Raw genomic sequence first — 17047 nt, 5'->3', positions numbered from 1 at the left:
ACAAGTACTGTACATCATGGAGCCCAATTCAAGTACTAAAACCAGTCAATTTAGTGTAACTGTAATCTCTGTTCTATGTAACTTCTGGCCAATTCAGTTGACTTCCTACAAAGCTTCCATACTTGTCAGTTTCTTGTCACATCATTCTGTAATGTACAATCTTATTTCATCTGCCATATTGTACGGATGTTGCTACATGGAGCAAACAAAGTATTAAAACCCGACAACCAGTAACCTACATTTTCAGGGGCTTAGACTCAGTGGGCCAGATTCATCAAGAGATACAACGGCGGATCTCCTGATCCGCCGTCGTATCTGTGAGAGCCGACGGTCGGATCTGTGAGATCCCACGGTCGGATCTATGCGACTGATTCATAAGAATCAGTTCCGCATAGATCTCCCTTAGATCCGACTGGTGTAAGTGACTTACACCAGTCGAATCTTAGGCTGCAATCTCCCGCCGGCCGCTAGGTGTCCTCGCTTTTTTTTACGCGTCGCATATGCAAATGAGGAGAACCGCCGATTCAAGTCCGTACGCCCACCCGTCGCTTTTTTTTAACATCGTTTGCGTTCGGCTTTTTCCGGCGGATAGCTACCCCTGCTATATGAGGGGTAGCTAATGTTAAGTATGGCCGTCGTTCCCGCGCCGAGATTCAAATTTTTACGTCATTTGCGTAAGTCGATCGGGAATACCGATGGCCGCAATTGACGTACCCGCCGCTACCCTAGCCTACCCTAGCGACGTCATTTGGAGCATGCGCACTGGGATATTTCGCCGGCGGCGCATGCGCAATTAAATCGGCGCGGGAACGTGCCTGATTTGAATTGTACACTCCCCCTAGCCGCGGAATTTGCATTCCGCCGGGGGGGAATTACAATCCGACGGTGCAATTTGCGAGGTAAGTGCTTGATGAATACTGCACTAGCCTCGCTAAATTGCACCGGCGGATCGTAAAACACGTAGATCCGCTGATCTACATGAATCTGGCCCACTGTCATCAAAGAGATGAAGATATCGGCCTTTGCAGAGCTTTTGCCAGCAAGACAGCCAGGTTGCAACATGAAAACAAATACCATTTACCTGGGAGTCTTCTAAGTAAAAGCATATTTTATTTTTTCACTATAGATCTGCTTTTAGCCATATGAGGGATTCAGTAGATCTGGTTAAAGATTATTTTTCAAAATATAGTCATAGGTAGTAGGGCATTGTTTTTGGTAAAGACGCTCCGCCAATGTGTTGCTCCCGGGTACCATAGTTTTACCCTCATTATTCATGTAATTCCATAGATGCAAGGCATAGGAGTTATGAAATGTTGGAAAATTCTCCCAAACTTCAAAATACTTTTTCCACGATTCATAAGAAAGGGGATAGAAGCGACAAGGGTGTAAATAGGGTAAATTTACACACATCAGATCATCTATAGTGGTAAATTCGGGCATACCACACAATTTTACCACAATACGTGTAAACAATTCTGGTCCTTGGTGTCCCCATAGATCTCCCCTGTAGTTCTGAGCAAAGTCCTCCATAAAAAGCCAAGTCAAGTTGTGAAATGGGGAGAGGCCATATACACTGCTGCTGGTGGATTTGGAATGTTCAGCTGCTAGAAAATGATCATGGGGGATTGGACGTATTGATATGATATCGGAATCCATATAAATGCCACCGTATTTCCACATCATAGCAAACCTACAGGCATCTGAGCTAACATGAGTCCAGTAGCGTTCCTTCTTTGGGTTCACCTAATTTAAAAAAAATGCAATAATCAGCAATAATCAGCATAACCTAAACATATACTGTATATGCATATTTACAGTTTCACATTTCAGTATTGTAACTAAGAAAACTTATAGAGAACTAGTCAATCTTTTTCTGAATTTATTATTTCACTGATCTCTTCCAAATCAATAAAACCAAAAAATATAAGCGTAAGGAATATATAATGGGCTAGGTAGAGCACATCAGATGAACCAACATGTGCATAGCACATTAACCACTTAAGACCCGGACCATTATGCAGGTAAAGGACATGGCCAGTTTTTGCGATTCGGCACTGCGTCGTTTTAACTGACAATTGCACGGTCGTGCGATGTAGTTTCCAAACAAAATTAGTGTCCTTTTTTTCCCACAAATAGAGCTTTCTTTGGGTGGTATTTGATCACCTCTGTGGTTTTTATTTTTGCGCTATAAACAAAAATAGAGCGACAATTTTGAAAAAAAAAAACAATATTTTTTACTTTTTGCTATAATAAATACCCCCAAAAAAGATATTAAAAAAAAAACTATTTTTTTTCCTCAGTTTAGGCCGATACGTATTCTTCTACCTATTTTTGGTAAAAAAATCGCAATAAGCGTGTAACGAAAGGTTTGCGCAAAATTTATAGTGTTTACCAAATTGGGGATAGTTTTATGGCATTTTTATTAATATATTTTTTTTTACTACTAATGGCGGCGATCAGTGGTTTTTTTCGTGACTGCAACATTATGGCGGACACTTTTGACACATTTTTGGGACCATTGTCATTTTCACAGCAAAAAAGCTATAACATTGTTTACTGTCAAAATGACAATTGCAGTTTGGGAAGTAACGTGCAACGTCACTGATCGTCGTTCCCTATATCAGGGAACAGACGATCAGTGACCTTGCCACTGCGAAGAACGGGGAAGGTGTGTTTACACACACCTCTCCCCGTTCTTCAGCTCCTTTGACCGATCGCGGGACACCGGCGGTGATCGGGTCCGCGGGTCCTGCGGCCGCGGAGCTTTGGACCGGGTCGCGGGCGCACGCGACCCATGGCTGGGCACTTAAAGGGGACGTACAGGTACGTACCTGTGCCCAGCCGTGCCATTCCGCCGACGTAAATGTGCAGGAGGCGGTCCTTAAGTGGTTAAGAAAGCACATTAAAAAAATCTTCTGTATATGTTCAATATGTGTATTACAGATCTGTGGTCCTGTTACTTTCAATGTGCAATAAACCTTATTGTATATATATACAAGCAGGGGAAGGTTCAGGCACACGGTACAGAATCAATCAGTCTCCACTCAGCTATTGAGTGGGTATTGCCAGGGCCGTTCCTAGGGTCGCAGGCACCTGGGTGCAGAAATATTTCTGGTGCCCCCACATGGGCGTGGTTATCTTACTAACTCCTCCCCTTTACACATGTTTCTATGGCAACAACTTCACCCCCCAACTTCAGCCCCACCACTTTGCTTTGACAATAACTTAGTCAACAGCTTTAACAAGTCAAAATAAATGTGTCAAGTGCATGTAAATCAAATAGTGTAGCAATAAACAAAACTTGGACTATAAATATGAACTGGACAATATAAAATTTTTGAACAGAAAATGAGGTAGCAGAAAATCTATAACTGCAGACGCAAAATATGCAAGATAGATTGATTCTGTACTTTTTACATTTTCAATAAATATAATCACTAAAGTGCAAATAACAGATGTATGCATACAATCACAAAACAGTGCAAATATCAATTAAATAAAGTTGGCTTGCTTCCCGTCCTCCTTCTTAGCAACCAGCTATATACAGTGGCCCAGATTCAGGTAGAACCGTGCAATATTTGCGTGGGCAAAGGGCAACGATTTTTGCTCTGCGCCCACGCAAATATTTCGATTTGCCCGCGATTCACGGAGCAGTAGCTCCGTAAATTGCGCTGGCGCTATGCTAATTTGCCCTGCGTAAGGGCGCCTAATGTAAATGATCCCGCCGGGGGCGGGAATCATTTAAATTAGGCGCGCTCCCGCGCCGAGCGAACAGCGCATGCTCCGTCGGGAAACTTTCCCGACGTGCATTGCGGCAAATGACGTCGCAAGGACGTCATTTGCTTCTAAGTGAACGTGAATGGCGTCCAGCGCCATTCACGAATCACTTACGTAAACGACGTGAAATTCAAATTTCACGAGCGGGAAGGGTGGCTATACTTTAGCATTGGCTGCGCCTACTATGAGTAGGAGCAGCCTTACGCTAAAGTCGCCGTACGGAAACTCCGCAGTCCGCGTAGCGATGTTCCTGAATCAGGGGCATTCGCTACGCGGGAGCAAAACAGCTATTGCGCCGCGCAATAGCTTCTTGAATCTGGGCCAGTGTGTTTAAAGAGAAAAAAAAACACAAAATGCATAAAAACTGCATGCAAAAGGGAAAGTTTAAAAACTCAAAAAGCACGGCAAAACATGCCTGAAAAACGCATCAAGCACAGCAGCCTAGATGTAAATCTAGCCGTAGAGTGCTCTGATTAACCCCAAATAAAGTTCACTTGTTCTAGTAGGTCTTTCCTAACATTTTCTTAGTCGCATCCTACAGCAAAAGCCATGGTCCGCAGAGAGCTTCCAAAGCATCAGAGGGATCTCATTGTTAGAAGGTATCAGTCAGGAGAAGGGTACAAAATAATTTCCAAGGCATTAGATACACCATGGAACACAGTGAAGACAGTCATCATCAAGTGGAGAAAATGTGGCACAACAGTGACATCACCAAGAACTGGACGTCCCTCCAAAATTGATGGAAAGATGAGAAGAAACTGGTCAGGGAGGCTGCCAAGAGGCCTACAGCAACATTAAAGGAGCTGCAGGAATATCTGGCAAGTGCTGGCTGTAAGGTGACAACAATCTCCCGTAATCTTCATATGCCTGGGCTATGGGGTAGAGTGGCATGCCCTTTCTTAAGAAAAACATCCAAGCCCAGCTAAATATTGAAAAAACACATCTGCAGTCTCCCAAGAAATGTTGGTACATTATCTTCTAGTTGTGAGACACTAGGAAAGGATGCATGCAGTGTGTACACATTGATTATTTAATCAAACAAAACAAACTCTTCGAGCCTTGGCAACAGCAAAATTTCTAATCACATCATCTATATCCAAGTCTTCGCAGAAGGATTTTTCGATGGATATAATGGATAAGTTGGTAAGTCTTGCCTGGGACATCGTGGAACGGAGATAATTTTTTATCAGCTTTAGTTTGGAAAATGAACGTTCCCCAGCACTTAAGCCTCGTACACACACGATAGGTTAACCAGAGGACAACGGTCTGAAGGACCGTTGTCCTAGGTTAACCTATGAAGCTGACTGATGGTCCGTCGTGTGTACACACCATCAGTTAAAAAAATTATCGTGTCAGAACGCGGTGACGTAAAACACAATGTGCTGAAAAAAAATTAAGTTCAATGCTTCCAAGCATGCGTCGACTTGATTCTGAGCATGCGTGGATTTTTAACCGATGGTTGTGCAATCCATCGGTTAAATTTTAAAGCAAGTTGCCATTTTTTTAACCTAAGGTTAAGTAACCTATGGGGCCTACACACGATCGGTTTGGACCGATGAAAACGGTCCTTCAGACCGTTGTCCTCTGGTTAACCTATCGTGTGTACGAGGCCTAACAGGAAGTGTCATCAATATTCTCAGTGAAACAAAAAGGTTTGGGAATGTGTTGGTCAAGTTATTCTCCACTAGATACTGCAAGATGTTGGTGACTGTCATCTCCTGGGTTAGAAAAGCTCTAATGGTGTCCAGTTCATCACAAAGATCTATTCCATTAATGTCAGAGTGGGATAACTGGCTGTCAGTTAATTTGTTTTGCAGATCCATGGAACACTTCAATATATCCTTTTTGTCCGTCACAAGTTTTGGGATTTCATATAAAAATGCAAATGTGTCACAGTGGCTCTGAAGTAATGTGAATCTCTCATTTATGGACTGGATGGATGTGTCCAAATCGGCAAAGAAAAAATTCACTTTAAAATATTGTGTAGGGTCTGCAAGAGACTCGTCTTCATGTTCATAGTCAAAAATCTTCTTTCTCCATCGAGGTCAAATTGTAAAGGCATCAGGAAATTTCGCTTCACAATCAAGCTTTTCAGCTATTTCTTTGGCATCAGCTAGCACAATCTCAAAGCCTTCATCAGACCTGTATTCCACCAAGTTCTTGATCAACTTTTCCAGTTCCTGTACACAGCCTGATAGGTTTGATGTTGTTTGCTGCAGTATTTTGCTGATTACATTCACCTTTGATAATAATTCATACCAAATAACAATGGAACAGATGAATTTGAATGATTTTATTTTCGTTGCCAAGGATTGAGCCTGATGTTTAGTGTTAATGTCCCTGTTGTCATCATCTGCTGCAACTCTGATTTCCCATCTGGTATTGGAGAGTGGTTTTAAAGTTAGACTTGTAACGTGCTCCTTGAGTACTTGCCATCGTTGGGTGGATGAGGCAAAGAACACATAAAGTTCTTGAACGATGCCAAAGAAATCTATTGTCAGGAATGAAATCTTTGCAGCGTCATTCACCACCAAGTTGAGAGTATGTGCACTGCATGGCACAAAAAAGGCTCTTGGATTGATATTGAGTATTTTTTGCTGCAAACCATTATGTTTTCCTTTCATATTTGCGCCATTGTCATAGCCTTGGCCACGCATATTCTCAATTGCAATGTGATTGTTCTTTAGGTAGGCCAGTAAAAAGGATGTCAGTCCTTCAGATGTTGTATTGTGGACAAAAATCAAGGAAGTGTTCTCGAATTTCAATTTTTCTTTAATCTAGAACAAATCGGACAACAATACTAATCTGCTCAATGTGGCTCATATCAGGAGTACAATCAGGATAATGGAGAAATATTTGGACTCATTTAGGCTTCGTATAATTTTTTCTCTTATTTTTGTGCCAACTATGGCAATTATCTCATTCTGAATCTTGTAACCGAGATAATGTGGCATTTGTGAATGCTGTGAAATGAAGCACTGAATTCTCTGAATGTGTTCAGATATGATGGGATCAAATTTCCTTATCATTTCAACCAATTTCAGGAAGTTACCATTATTGTTTTGAAACAAACGGGTATCACAGCCACGAAGCGCCAGATTTTGTCCTGCTAAATATTGGATAATGTAGATTATTCGCTGTATGACAAAATACCAGCGTTTCTCTTCTTGTTTAATGATCTTTTGATTGATATGATCAATGGTTGTTCCCTTTTCCAGAGCTCTTGAAAGATCCATCCATTTCTTATAATTTGTGATATGGATTGTGTTTTTTTCATGTCGGCTTAAATGTCTTGTCAGATGCTGCCAATGATTAAAGCCTTGTTTTGAGGCCAAAGCCATATTGTCACTGTTGAATATCCGGCAAGCAAAGCACTGGACTGAATAATTAGCTGTAGAATAGATCAACCAATTTCTTGGTATCTTCTCTCCATTATCCAGTACTCTTTGGTAGTAAGACATAGAAAAGCTCCTGTTGGTATCATGTTTTGGAAAAGTAAAAGCCTTTTCTTGAATTGGACCAATTTTTATCAAAGTTATTCTGTGTTGGTCATCTATATGAAAAGCAGGATCACTCGAGATTCCACGTGATGCTGTTGATGGCTCTTCAAGTTCCATTTCAGTTTCATCATCCATAAGTACAATAGACTCAGGCCCAGATTCACAGACACTTACGCCGCGTAAGTGCACGGATGCGCCGTCGTATCTCTGCGCCTAATTCTTAATAGAAGATACGCCTGAATTTTGGCCTCATCCGACCGACGTAAGTCTCCTACGCCGTCGTATCTTGGGCGCATATTTACGCTGGCCGCAAGGGGCGCTTCCATTGATTTATGCATCGAATATGTAAATGAGCAAGATACGCCAATTCACGAACGTACTTACGCCCATCGCAGTAATCTACGCCATTTACGTAAGGTGTACGTCTGGCGTAAAGTTAAACCACCATATAGGAGGGGCATCCCATGCAAAGGTATGGGCGTCGGAACAGCCGTCGTATTTTACGTCGTTTAAGTAAGTCGTACGTGAATGGGGCTGGGCGTAGGTTACGTTCATGTCGTAGGCATTGAGCCATCGTATCTTAGGGAGTATATGCGACGTGATTCTGAGCATGCGTGCGCATGCGCCGTTCGTTCGGCCCTTCATTTACATGGGGTCAAGCTTCATTTTAATAGATCATGCCCACTACCTTCCTACTTTGAATTAGGCGGGCTTACACCGGCCAATTTACGTTACGCCGGCGCAAGTTTGGGAGCGAGTGCTTTGTGAATACTGTTCTTGCCTCACTGATTTACGTTGGCGTAGCGCATATGAGATGCGCTACGCCGGTCTAAAGATGCGCCGCTCTACGTGAATCCGGCTATTGGTGTCTAACTCAGTGCAAACATCAGATATATCTTCCTCTTCAATGTCAAAATGCTTTGCTGCTGAAACAATGTAACCTGAAGTTACGTCTCCAGTTGTTATTGGCTCAGTACAACACTCGGGATACATGGGTACCAGATTATCATCACATTCTGATTCTTCCAATTCTTTATTTTTTTCTCCTTCTACCCCATGTGAAATGTCTATGAGACTGGACCTTAACTCTTTGCTTGATGTTGATGCATCAGTGCAAAGGGAATCTTGACCACTGCTTAATGAAGACTGTGGCTGTAAGAAGCTTGTAATAGAAGAAGTAATTTTTTTCAAAGCTTCTTCCTTTCTTTTTTGGTGTTGCAGGTTTTGACATCCTGATAACTTTGTTTTTTTGCTAGCCATCTAAGGGGAAAAGCAAATGTATACTACACTGATCAGCCACAACATTAAAACCACTGACAGGTGAAGTGAATAGCATTGATTATATTATTACAATGACACCTGTCAAGGGGTGGGATATATTAGGCAACTACAATGGGGTCTAATGGATCCTCTCTAACAGAGGCCCTCTTTGTGACCAATGGAGAGTCTCTGATAGAAAAGACCTTGAAGATTCTGAGGCCACGTTGTAAAGGGTGTTATGGCCTGATGAGACTAAAATTGAATTATTTGGCCTCAATACCAAACAATGGGGCAGATCCTCGTACAGCGGCGCATTTATGCGCCGGGCGTAGCGTATCTAAAATACACTACGCTGCCGTAACTTATTTTTTTTTTTTAATCCACAAAGAATTTGCGCCGTAAGTTACGGCGGCGTAGTGTATCTTTGGCGGCGTAAGGGCACGGAATTCAAATGGATGTAATGGGGGCGTGTTTTACGTAAATACCTTGTGACCCGACGTAAACAAAGTTTTTTTTTAACTGCGCATGCGCCGTCCGTGGGGGTATCCCAGTGCGCATGCTCGAAATTAACCCAGAACAAGCCAATGCTTCAGACGGTGATGTCATTCTACATAAATCCCTATTCGCGAACGACTTACGCAAACGACGTAAAAATGTCAAATTTCTATGCGGGAACGACGACCATACTTAACATTGAGTACGCGTCATAACAGCAGCTTTAACTATACGCCGGAAAAAGCCAAACGCAAACGACGTAAAAAAATGCGCCGGACGGACGGACATTCGTGGATCGCCGTAACTAGCTAATTTGCATACTCAACGCGGAATTCGACGGAAACACCACCTAGCGGCCGCCGAAAAATTGCAGCTTAGATCCGACGGCGTACTAAGACGTACGCCTGTCGGATCTAGCCGAGATGCCGTTGTATCTTGTTTTGTGGATACAAAACAAAGATACAACACGCAAAATTTGAAATTACGCGGCGTATCAAGAGATACGCCGGCGTAATACCTTTGTGGATCTGCCCCAATATGTCTAGCAGAAATCCAATACAGCTCACCATCCAAATAACACCATTCCTATAGTAAACCATGGTATAAGGATGTTTCTCTACAGTGGAAAATCTGCTGCCCGCTGCCAGAAGGTTGTCAATGGGAAGAAGATTTACCTTCCAACATGACAATGACACAAAGCACACAGCAAAAATTAGCACATAGTGGTTGAAGGAGAAAAAGGTGAGTGCCCTTGCATGGCCAAGTCAGAGCTAAGACTTAAACACCATTGAAAATCTGTGGAATGACTTGAAGACTGCAGTCCGCAAATGGTCAGCATCAAATGTAACTGAACTTGAGCATTTCTTGCAATGGAATAACGTCCTTACAGTATGTCTCCAACTTACAAGCCAACCTCAATGCTCTGTTTTATTGGGAAACTGTGTGGCAAAATTAGGTTTAATGTTGATAAATGTAAAGTTATGCACTTTTGTCTAAGACTATGCATGCATCAGACATGCTAGGAAGAGATCAGCTGGGGGATCAATGATCTGGTATATCATAAGCTCAATAATAGCATGCAATGCAGGGTGGATTTGATTTAAATCACTAGTAAAAAGGCTTGATTTAAATCATCTTGATCTGGGGGTGACATTAACATTGTATTGACACCCGCATCGGTTTGCAGAGGGCAGTATGAACTGCCCTCTGGGGGAGAGATGTGATGAGGGACCGGCACTGCAATCACGTTGGTTCCCGCATCGCTATAGTGTGAACCCGGGCTAAATGAGTTTACCAAAAATTTAAATATTGCAGAATATACAGCCTCATGCTACATAACTAAGCTCCATTTTATACCGAATAAACTAAATTATTAATGTATCTTAAATAGAAAACTATCTTTAGATCGATTTTTACTCGAGTTATAAAAAAAACAAAAAAATAAATCGATAAAAACAAAACAAAACAAAAAACAGATTTTTTTTTTCATTTATTGATTTATATCCACCCTAATGCAATGCCAAACAGCGGTTTCCAAATCGAGCAAAATTTTTTTTTTTTAATTAAGCCCACGGCTAGATCAGCTGTGAGAACAGGTGAGTGAATGGTCTCACAGCCGCTACATGCCCTGTTTTAGTATTACTGACGGCCACACTGTCCATATAAAATTACATATACGCGGTACTCAGTGTTGCCAACCCCTACGACTTTTTTAAAACCTAGAAAATGCACTGACAAGCTGTGATTTTTACTTACAACGTGAAATTTTACAGAAACTATTCAAAACGATTGACATTTAACCACTTAAGGACCGGACCAATATGCTGCTAAATGACCCAAGGGGTTTTTACAATTCGGCACTGCGTCGCTTTAACAGACAATTGCGCGGTCGTGCGACGTGGCTCCCAAACAAAATTGGCGTCCTTTTTTCCCCACAAATAGAGCTTTCTTTTGGTGGTATTTGATTACCTCTGCAGTTTTTATTTTTTGCGCTATAAACAAAAATAGAGCGACAATTTTGAAACAAAAAATGTGTTGTTTTTTACTTTTTGCTATAATAAATATCCCCCAAAAACATATATAAAAACATTTTTTTTCCTCAGTTTAGGTCGATACGTATTCTTCTACCTATTTTTGGTAAAAAAAAATCTCAATAAGCGTTTATGGATTGGTTTGCGCAAAATTTATAGCGTTTACAAAATAGGGGATAGTTTTATTTTTTTTTATTTTTTTACTACTAATGGCGGCGATCAGTGATTTTTTTCGTGACTGCGACATTATGGCAGACACTTCGGACAATTTTGACACATTTTTGGGACCATTGTCATTTTCACAGCAAAAAATGCATTTAAATTGCATTGTTTATTGTGAAAATGACAGTTGCAGTTTGGGAGTTAACCACAGGGGGCGCTGTAGGAATTAGGGTTCACCTAGTGTGTGTTTACAACTGTAGGGGGGTGTGGCTGTAGGACTGATGTCATCGATCGAGTCTCCCTATAAAAGGGATCACTCGATCGATGCAGCCGCCAAGACTGTAAACTTTTAATGTATAAACAGCATCAAGTTACTCACATAGAAGTTACTGTATTTAGGCATAAAGATGGGGTCCATAGGACAGTCAGTCTCTCGGCTGTGTTGGTAAAGTCCACTTGTAGCAGCTGCTGTGTGTTGCAAAGATGAACGCAGATGTTTGTTTTCCCATACAAGAGGTTTCCGGGTAAACTGTGCGGCAGCTGGGTGGAGGGCTGGAGCGCACGCTGGGACACAACAGCGTGAAGAGGGGATGACGTCACAGGACCCAGAATGCAATGCGTTTCAGTGCTGGTATATATACTCTTTTTAAAAAACAGAGTTGCATAATAATTTTGTATTTGGCCAAAACTCTCCTTATATTTATTTATTTATTTATATATTTCCTCTGGGTCCTTTAATGTATTTTTATGTATTTGTACGAATCTTTTATATCTGAGTGCACACTCCATTATTTTCTTGTTGTTCCAAATAATTTGCCAGCATTAGTGCATAATTCCTCATCTTTGTTAAGGTCGTTTGCACTTTTCTCCACTAGGTGGCAACACCCCATAGGCATACAAAAGCAGTCTATTTACAGCCTTTCCAATTAGCTTGAGAAAGGTGCGCGCTGTGATCCCCCAGAACTCACAGTGCCAGCACTGAAACCCGTTGCATTCTGGGTCCTGTGACGTCATCCCCTCTTCACGCCGTTGTGTCCCAGCGTGCGCTCCAGCCCTCCACCCAGCTGCCGCACACCCGGAAACCTCTTGTATGGGAAAACAAGCACATGCGTTCATCTTTGCAACACACAGCAGCTGCTACAAGTGGACTTTACCAACACAGCCGAGAGACTGACTGTCCTATGGACCCCATCTTTATGCCGAAATACAGTAACTTCTATGTGAGTAACTTGATGCTGTTTATACATTAAAAGTTTACAGTCTTTTCTAAGTGGCGCCTGTTGTTGTTTTTTTCACAGAAGAGGAGACAGAATGGATGTCTGGTCTTCCTCCACTCTACCCGACCATACCCTCCATGCTTTTCCTGGGTCCATCAGTGGGCATACATAACCCAGGAAGCATGGAGGGGGCACTTGGAGGGGGAACAGGTTTTACCAGAGTGATCCATCTGACAGTGGGCTTGTCTGATATACACATACTGGCGGCTTCAGCTGCCAGAAATGTGTGTAAACTCCCGACCCCCCCACCACAACCACTATTACCACTGACATGTGATGTGCTGTACATTGTGGCAGTAATAGAGTTGAAACCGGTGCACAGTCTAAAAAGTGGCACACAGGGTCGATCCTAGGGTCACCAACGCCTGGGTGCAGAAATATTTCTGGCACCCCCACATGGGCGTGGTCATCTTACTAACTCCTCCCCATTACAAACGTTTCTATGTCAACAACTCAAACACAGAGATGCTCCCCTAAGGAGTCTTCATTACCCTGGGATCCTCTCATAATCTCTTAACAATAAACAAATTACAGGAATGGAGCTTGGAGGGGAGTCTCTAATGGACACAGAGAGAGTCTGGTAGAAAGAGCCGCCAGACATACTACAGACATAGTACAGGAGAAGGTCAGAGACTGCAGACATGATACCAGAGATGGTCAGAGACTGCAGACATGATACCAGAGATGGTCAGAGCCTGCAGACATGATACCAGAGACGGTCAGAGACTGCAGACATGATACCAGAGATGGTCAGAGACTGCAGACATGATACCAGAGATGGTCAGAGACTGCATACATGATACCAGAGATGGTCAGATACTGCAGACATGATACAGGAGATGATCAGAGACTGCAGACATGATACAGGAGATGGTTAGAGACTGCAGACATGAAACAAGGAGATGGTCAGAGACTGCAGGCATGATAAAAGAGATGGTAAGAGACTGTGGACATGATACAGGAGATGGTCAGAGACTGCAGACATGAAACAAGGAGATGTTAGAAAGAACCAACATGACTTTCCTCTCCTTTCCTGAGGCTGCTGCACTGCTCTCCAGACACTATACCCACTGTGAGCAGGGAGCTTGTGCGCGCAGCCACAGACTACAACTCCCAGAAGCAATGGCTGCGGGCCACCTCCATGACGAGGCTTCCTCCGAGACAGATAAGTGACGCGCGTTGCTCTGAGAGAGGACACTAGAGTGTCCTTGTGTATCTTGTCAATGGGATAGGGTCATTGACATCAAGATTAGGTCAATATTTAGACCTGTATCTACAAGACACTAAAAGCCTTTTTTTCAAATGTTACAGAATATTGAACTGGAGAGGAGGTATATCTCATGACGGCAGACATCACGTCTTTGTACACGGTCATCCAGCACGATGACGGACTCCTAGCACTTAATTGGAGCCTTAGCCAACGTGATGATATCTCTCATAACAAAAAAGTGTTCTTAAGGAATGCGTTAGATTTTTGTCTTGGGCATAACTTTTTTTGGTATGGAGGAGAGTTCTATTCTCAATGTAGGGGAGTAGCAATGGGGGCTCGTTTTGCCCCGAGCATAGCTAATATGTTTATGGGTGAGTGGGAGGACAAATTTATTTTTTCGATCCCACGCCCATCCCTTTTGTTCTACAAAAGATACATTGACGACCTGTTTTTTTTATATGGGATGGTCCTATTTCGTCTTTACAAATATTTTTAGATGAACTCAATTCCAATAATAGGAATATTGTTCTGACTAGTACTATTAGCCGCGACTCGATCAATTTCTTAGATTTAGAAATTTTTAGATCAGATGGGGGCCTTTCAACAAAAGATTTTTTCAAACCAACAGATTCCAATAGCTATCTTCCTGTGAGTAGTGGGCACCACCCCATGTGGTTGAAAAATATACCTAAGGGGCAGCTCACACGTGTAAAGAGGAACTGCACAGAAACCACTGATTTCATGACACAAGCTGAAATCATAAAACATAAATTTATGGAGAAGGGCTATAAAATAGAAGTGTTGGATTCTATTATAAATGAACTGGCTTTACAACCTCGTGATGAGTTTTTCTCAGATAGAGGGGTTGTAAGGTCCTCCAATAACCGTGAATGGAATTTTATATCTGGTTATCATGTCCAATATAAGGAGATAGAAGAAATTTTCGCCAAACATTGGCATATCCTGTTGATGGACAAAGTCTTAATGAAAGTATTACCGGATAAACCAGGTTTTATATATAGAAAGGCTCAGAGCTTTTCTGATAAATTGGTGCGCAAGATTTTAGATCCCCCAACTAGGCCGTCAAGTTTTTGGGATTGTGATGCAGAAAGTGTAGGGCATGTCGTGAGATCACTCGACCTTTGCGAGCAGTGAAAAAATTCACCTCCAGTTCCAACAATAAGGAGTTCACTATTAGTGAATTTATTACATGCAACACTACTCATGTAGTATACGCTCTCCAATGCCCTTGCGGGTTATTGTATATTGGACGTACTAAACGTCAACTTAAAGTACGTATTGGAGAACATATTGCCAATATACTTTTAGGTTTTAAAGATCATAATGTTTCTTTACATTTTACGTTACACCACAATCAGGATCCTGGTGGCTTGAAATTTTGGGGCATTGATCACCTTAAACCTACATGGAGAGGATCCAATTTAGTGCGAGATCTATCTAAAAGAGAGACTCAATCGATCTTCTTGGCTGATACTCTTGCCCCTAGGGGCCTGAACATTGATCTAGATATCAATTGTTTCATTAGTGATTACTAATGGACATTTTGGGGTGTATCTTATTAAATCAGCTTTATGTGTTTTAGTTTCCCATATTATGATAGAATATATCTGATGTGGATTGTCTTTCAGCTGTATATTATGTAATATGTATTATTTGTGGACCTTTTTAGCTGTGTTTTAGTCCATTTTTTACTAATCCTTATTGCATTTCTTGCATTTTTTGCATTTTGCAATTTTTTGCACTTTTGCCTGTATGTTGGCTTTATAAGCTGACCATTTTCAGATAGTATGTGTGCTCTCTGTTGATATGTTAAACCACCACTAGATGGAGTCTGTGTGTCATTATGGTTTAATCATATCGTTTTGTATATATAACTGAATATGTTTATATATGACTGAGCTGTTTATTGAATTTTGATATTTGATTACCGTTTTTAGATTTATGATTATACAGATTGCCATATGTCAATATGGCTGTCTAGTATGATTTTTTAATGCTTGCATGATTTATTTTTAATGCTTATATTTTTAAATCAAATTTTTCCATAATAATGTGAATTAGCATGATCATGAAATGGATGATGTCCACATTATACTTTTATACCTGTGTAATGCCCGCAATACTACTATGTGTTCAGCCGTCATTGGCTTTGATATAAGTGTTACGTGTGCATTGTTATTGTGTTTGGCCCCGATTCGGTCCGCTACCTACAGCGTCAGCTAACATTAGCAGGGCGGGACAGGCACCATGATCCGCCCCTTCTGTACGCTGATTGGAGCTGGCCCGAACGTACGGCCTATTTAAATCCTCGTCCGCCGTCGTATAGACACGCCCTCTGTCGAAGTCCTATGACGAAACACGTCAGGGCATGACTTCTACGACGCCAGGAAGTGACACTTGCGCTCCACCGAAGCCTTGTCTGCAACCAGGAAGCGTTTGTTTCCAGTGGAACACATTTGGTCAGCACGGCTCTTCTCCTTGGCTGGAGACGGTGATTATAAGCGCTTCTTATTTACAGTGATGAAAATAAGTATTTGAACACCCTGCTATTTTGCAAGTTCTCCCACTTGGAAATAATGGAGGGGTCTGAAATTGTTATCGTAGGTGCATGTCCACTGTGAGAGACATAATCAAAAAAATTTTTTCCAGAAATCACAATGTATGATTTTTTTAAACTATTTATTTGTATGATACAGCTGCAAAAAGGTATTTGAACACCTGAGAAAAACAATGTTAATATTTGGTACAGTAGCCTTTGTTTGCAATTACAGAGGTCAAACGTTTCTTGTAGTTTTTCACCAGGTTTGCACACACAGGAGGAGGGATTTTGGCCCACTCCTCCACACAGATCTTCTCTACATCAGTCAGGTTTCTGGGCTGTCGCTGAGAAACACGGAGTTTGAGCTCCCTCCAAAGATTCTCTATTGGGTTTAGGTCTGGAGACTGGCTAGGCCACGCCAGAACCTTGATATGCTTCTTACAGAGCCACTCCTTGGTTATCCTGGCTGTGTGCTTCGGGTCATTGTCATGTTGGAAGACCCAGCCTCGACCCATCTTCAAAGCTCTAACTGAGGGAAGGAGGTTGTTGCCCAAAATCTCGCAATACATGGCCCCGGTCATCCTCTCCTTAATACAGTGCTGTCGCCCTGTCCCATGTGCAGAAAAACGCCCCCAAAGCATGATGCTACCACCCCCATGCTTCACAGTAGGGGTGGTGTTCTTGGGATGGTACTCATCATTCTTCTTCCTCCAAACACGGTTAGTGAAATTATGACCAAAAAGTTCTATTTTGGTCTCATCTGACCACATGACTTT

The 17047-nt window shown here is 42.0% G+C and overlaps 1 protein-coding gene across 1 annotated transcript; it reads right to left on the bottom strand.

Annotated features, from left to right (window-relative positions):
* Positions 1 to 1093: 1093 nt before the first annotated feature.
* On the bottom strand, positions 1094 to 4940 carry LOC120935640 (alpha-1,4-N-acetylglucosaminyltransferase-like). The gene is made up of 2 exons (XM_040347692.1): positions 4827 to 4940; positions 1094 to 1743 (listed from the first exon to the last, which is right to left on the bottom strand). The coding sequence occupies exons 1-2, from the start codon at positions 4938 to 4940 to the stop codon at positions 1165 to 1167; spliced, it is 693 nt and encodes a 230-aa protein (XP_040203626.1). The 3' UTR covers positions 1094 to 1164.
* Positions 4941 to 17047: the final 12107 nt, after the last annotated feature.

This window comes from Rana temporaria, chromosome 4 (assembly GCF_905171775.1).
Source record: "Rana temporaria chromosome 4, aRanTem1.1, whole genome shotgun sequence".
In the NCBI taxonomy this organism is placed as follows: domain Eukaryota; kingdom Metazoa; phylum Chordata; class Amphibia; order Anura; family Ranidae; genus Rana; species Rana temporaria.
The sequence above is the reverse complement of the archived record's forward strand: the minus strand, read 5'-3'. Positions and strand labels throughout refer to the sequence as shown.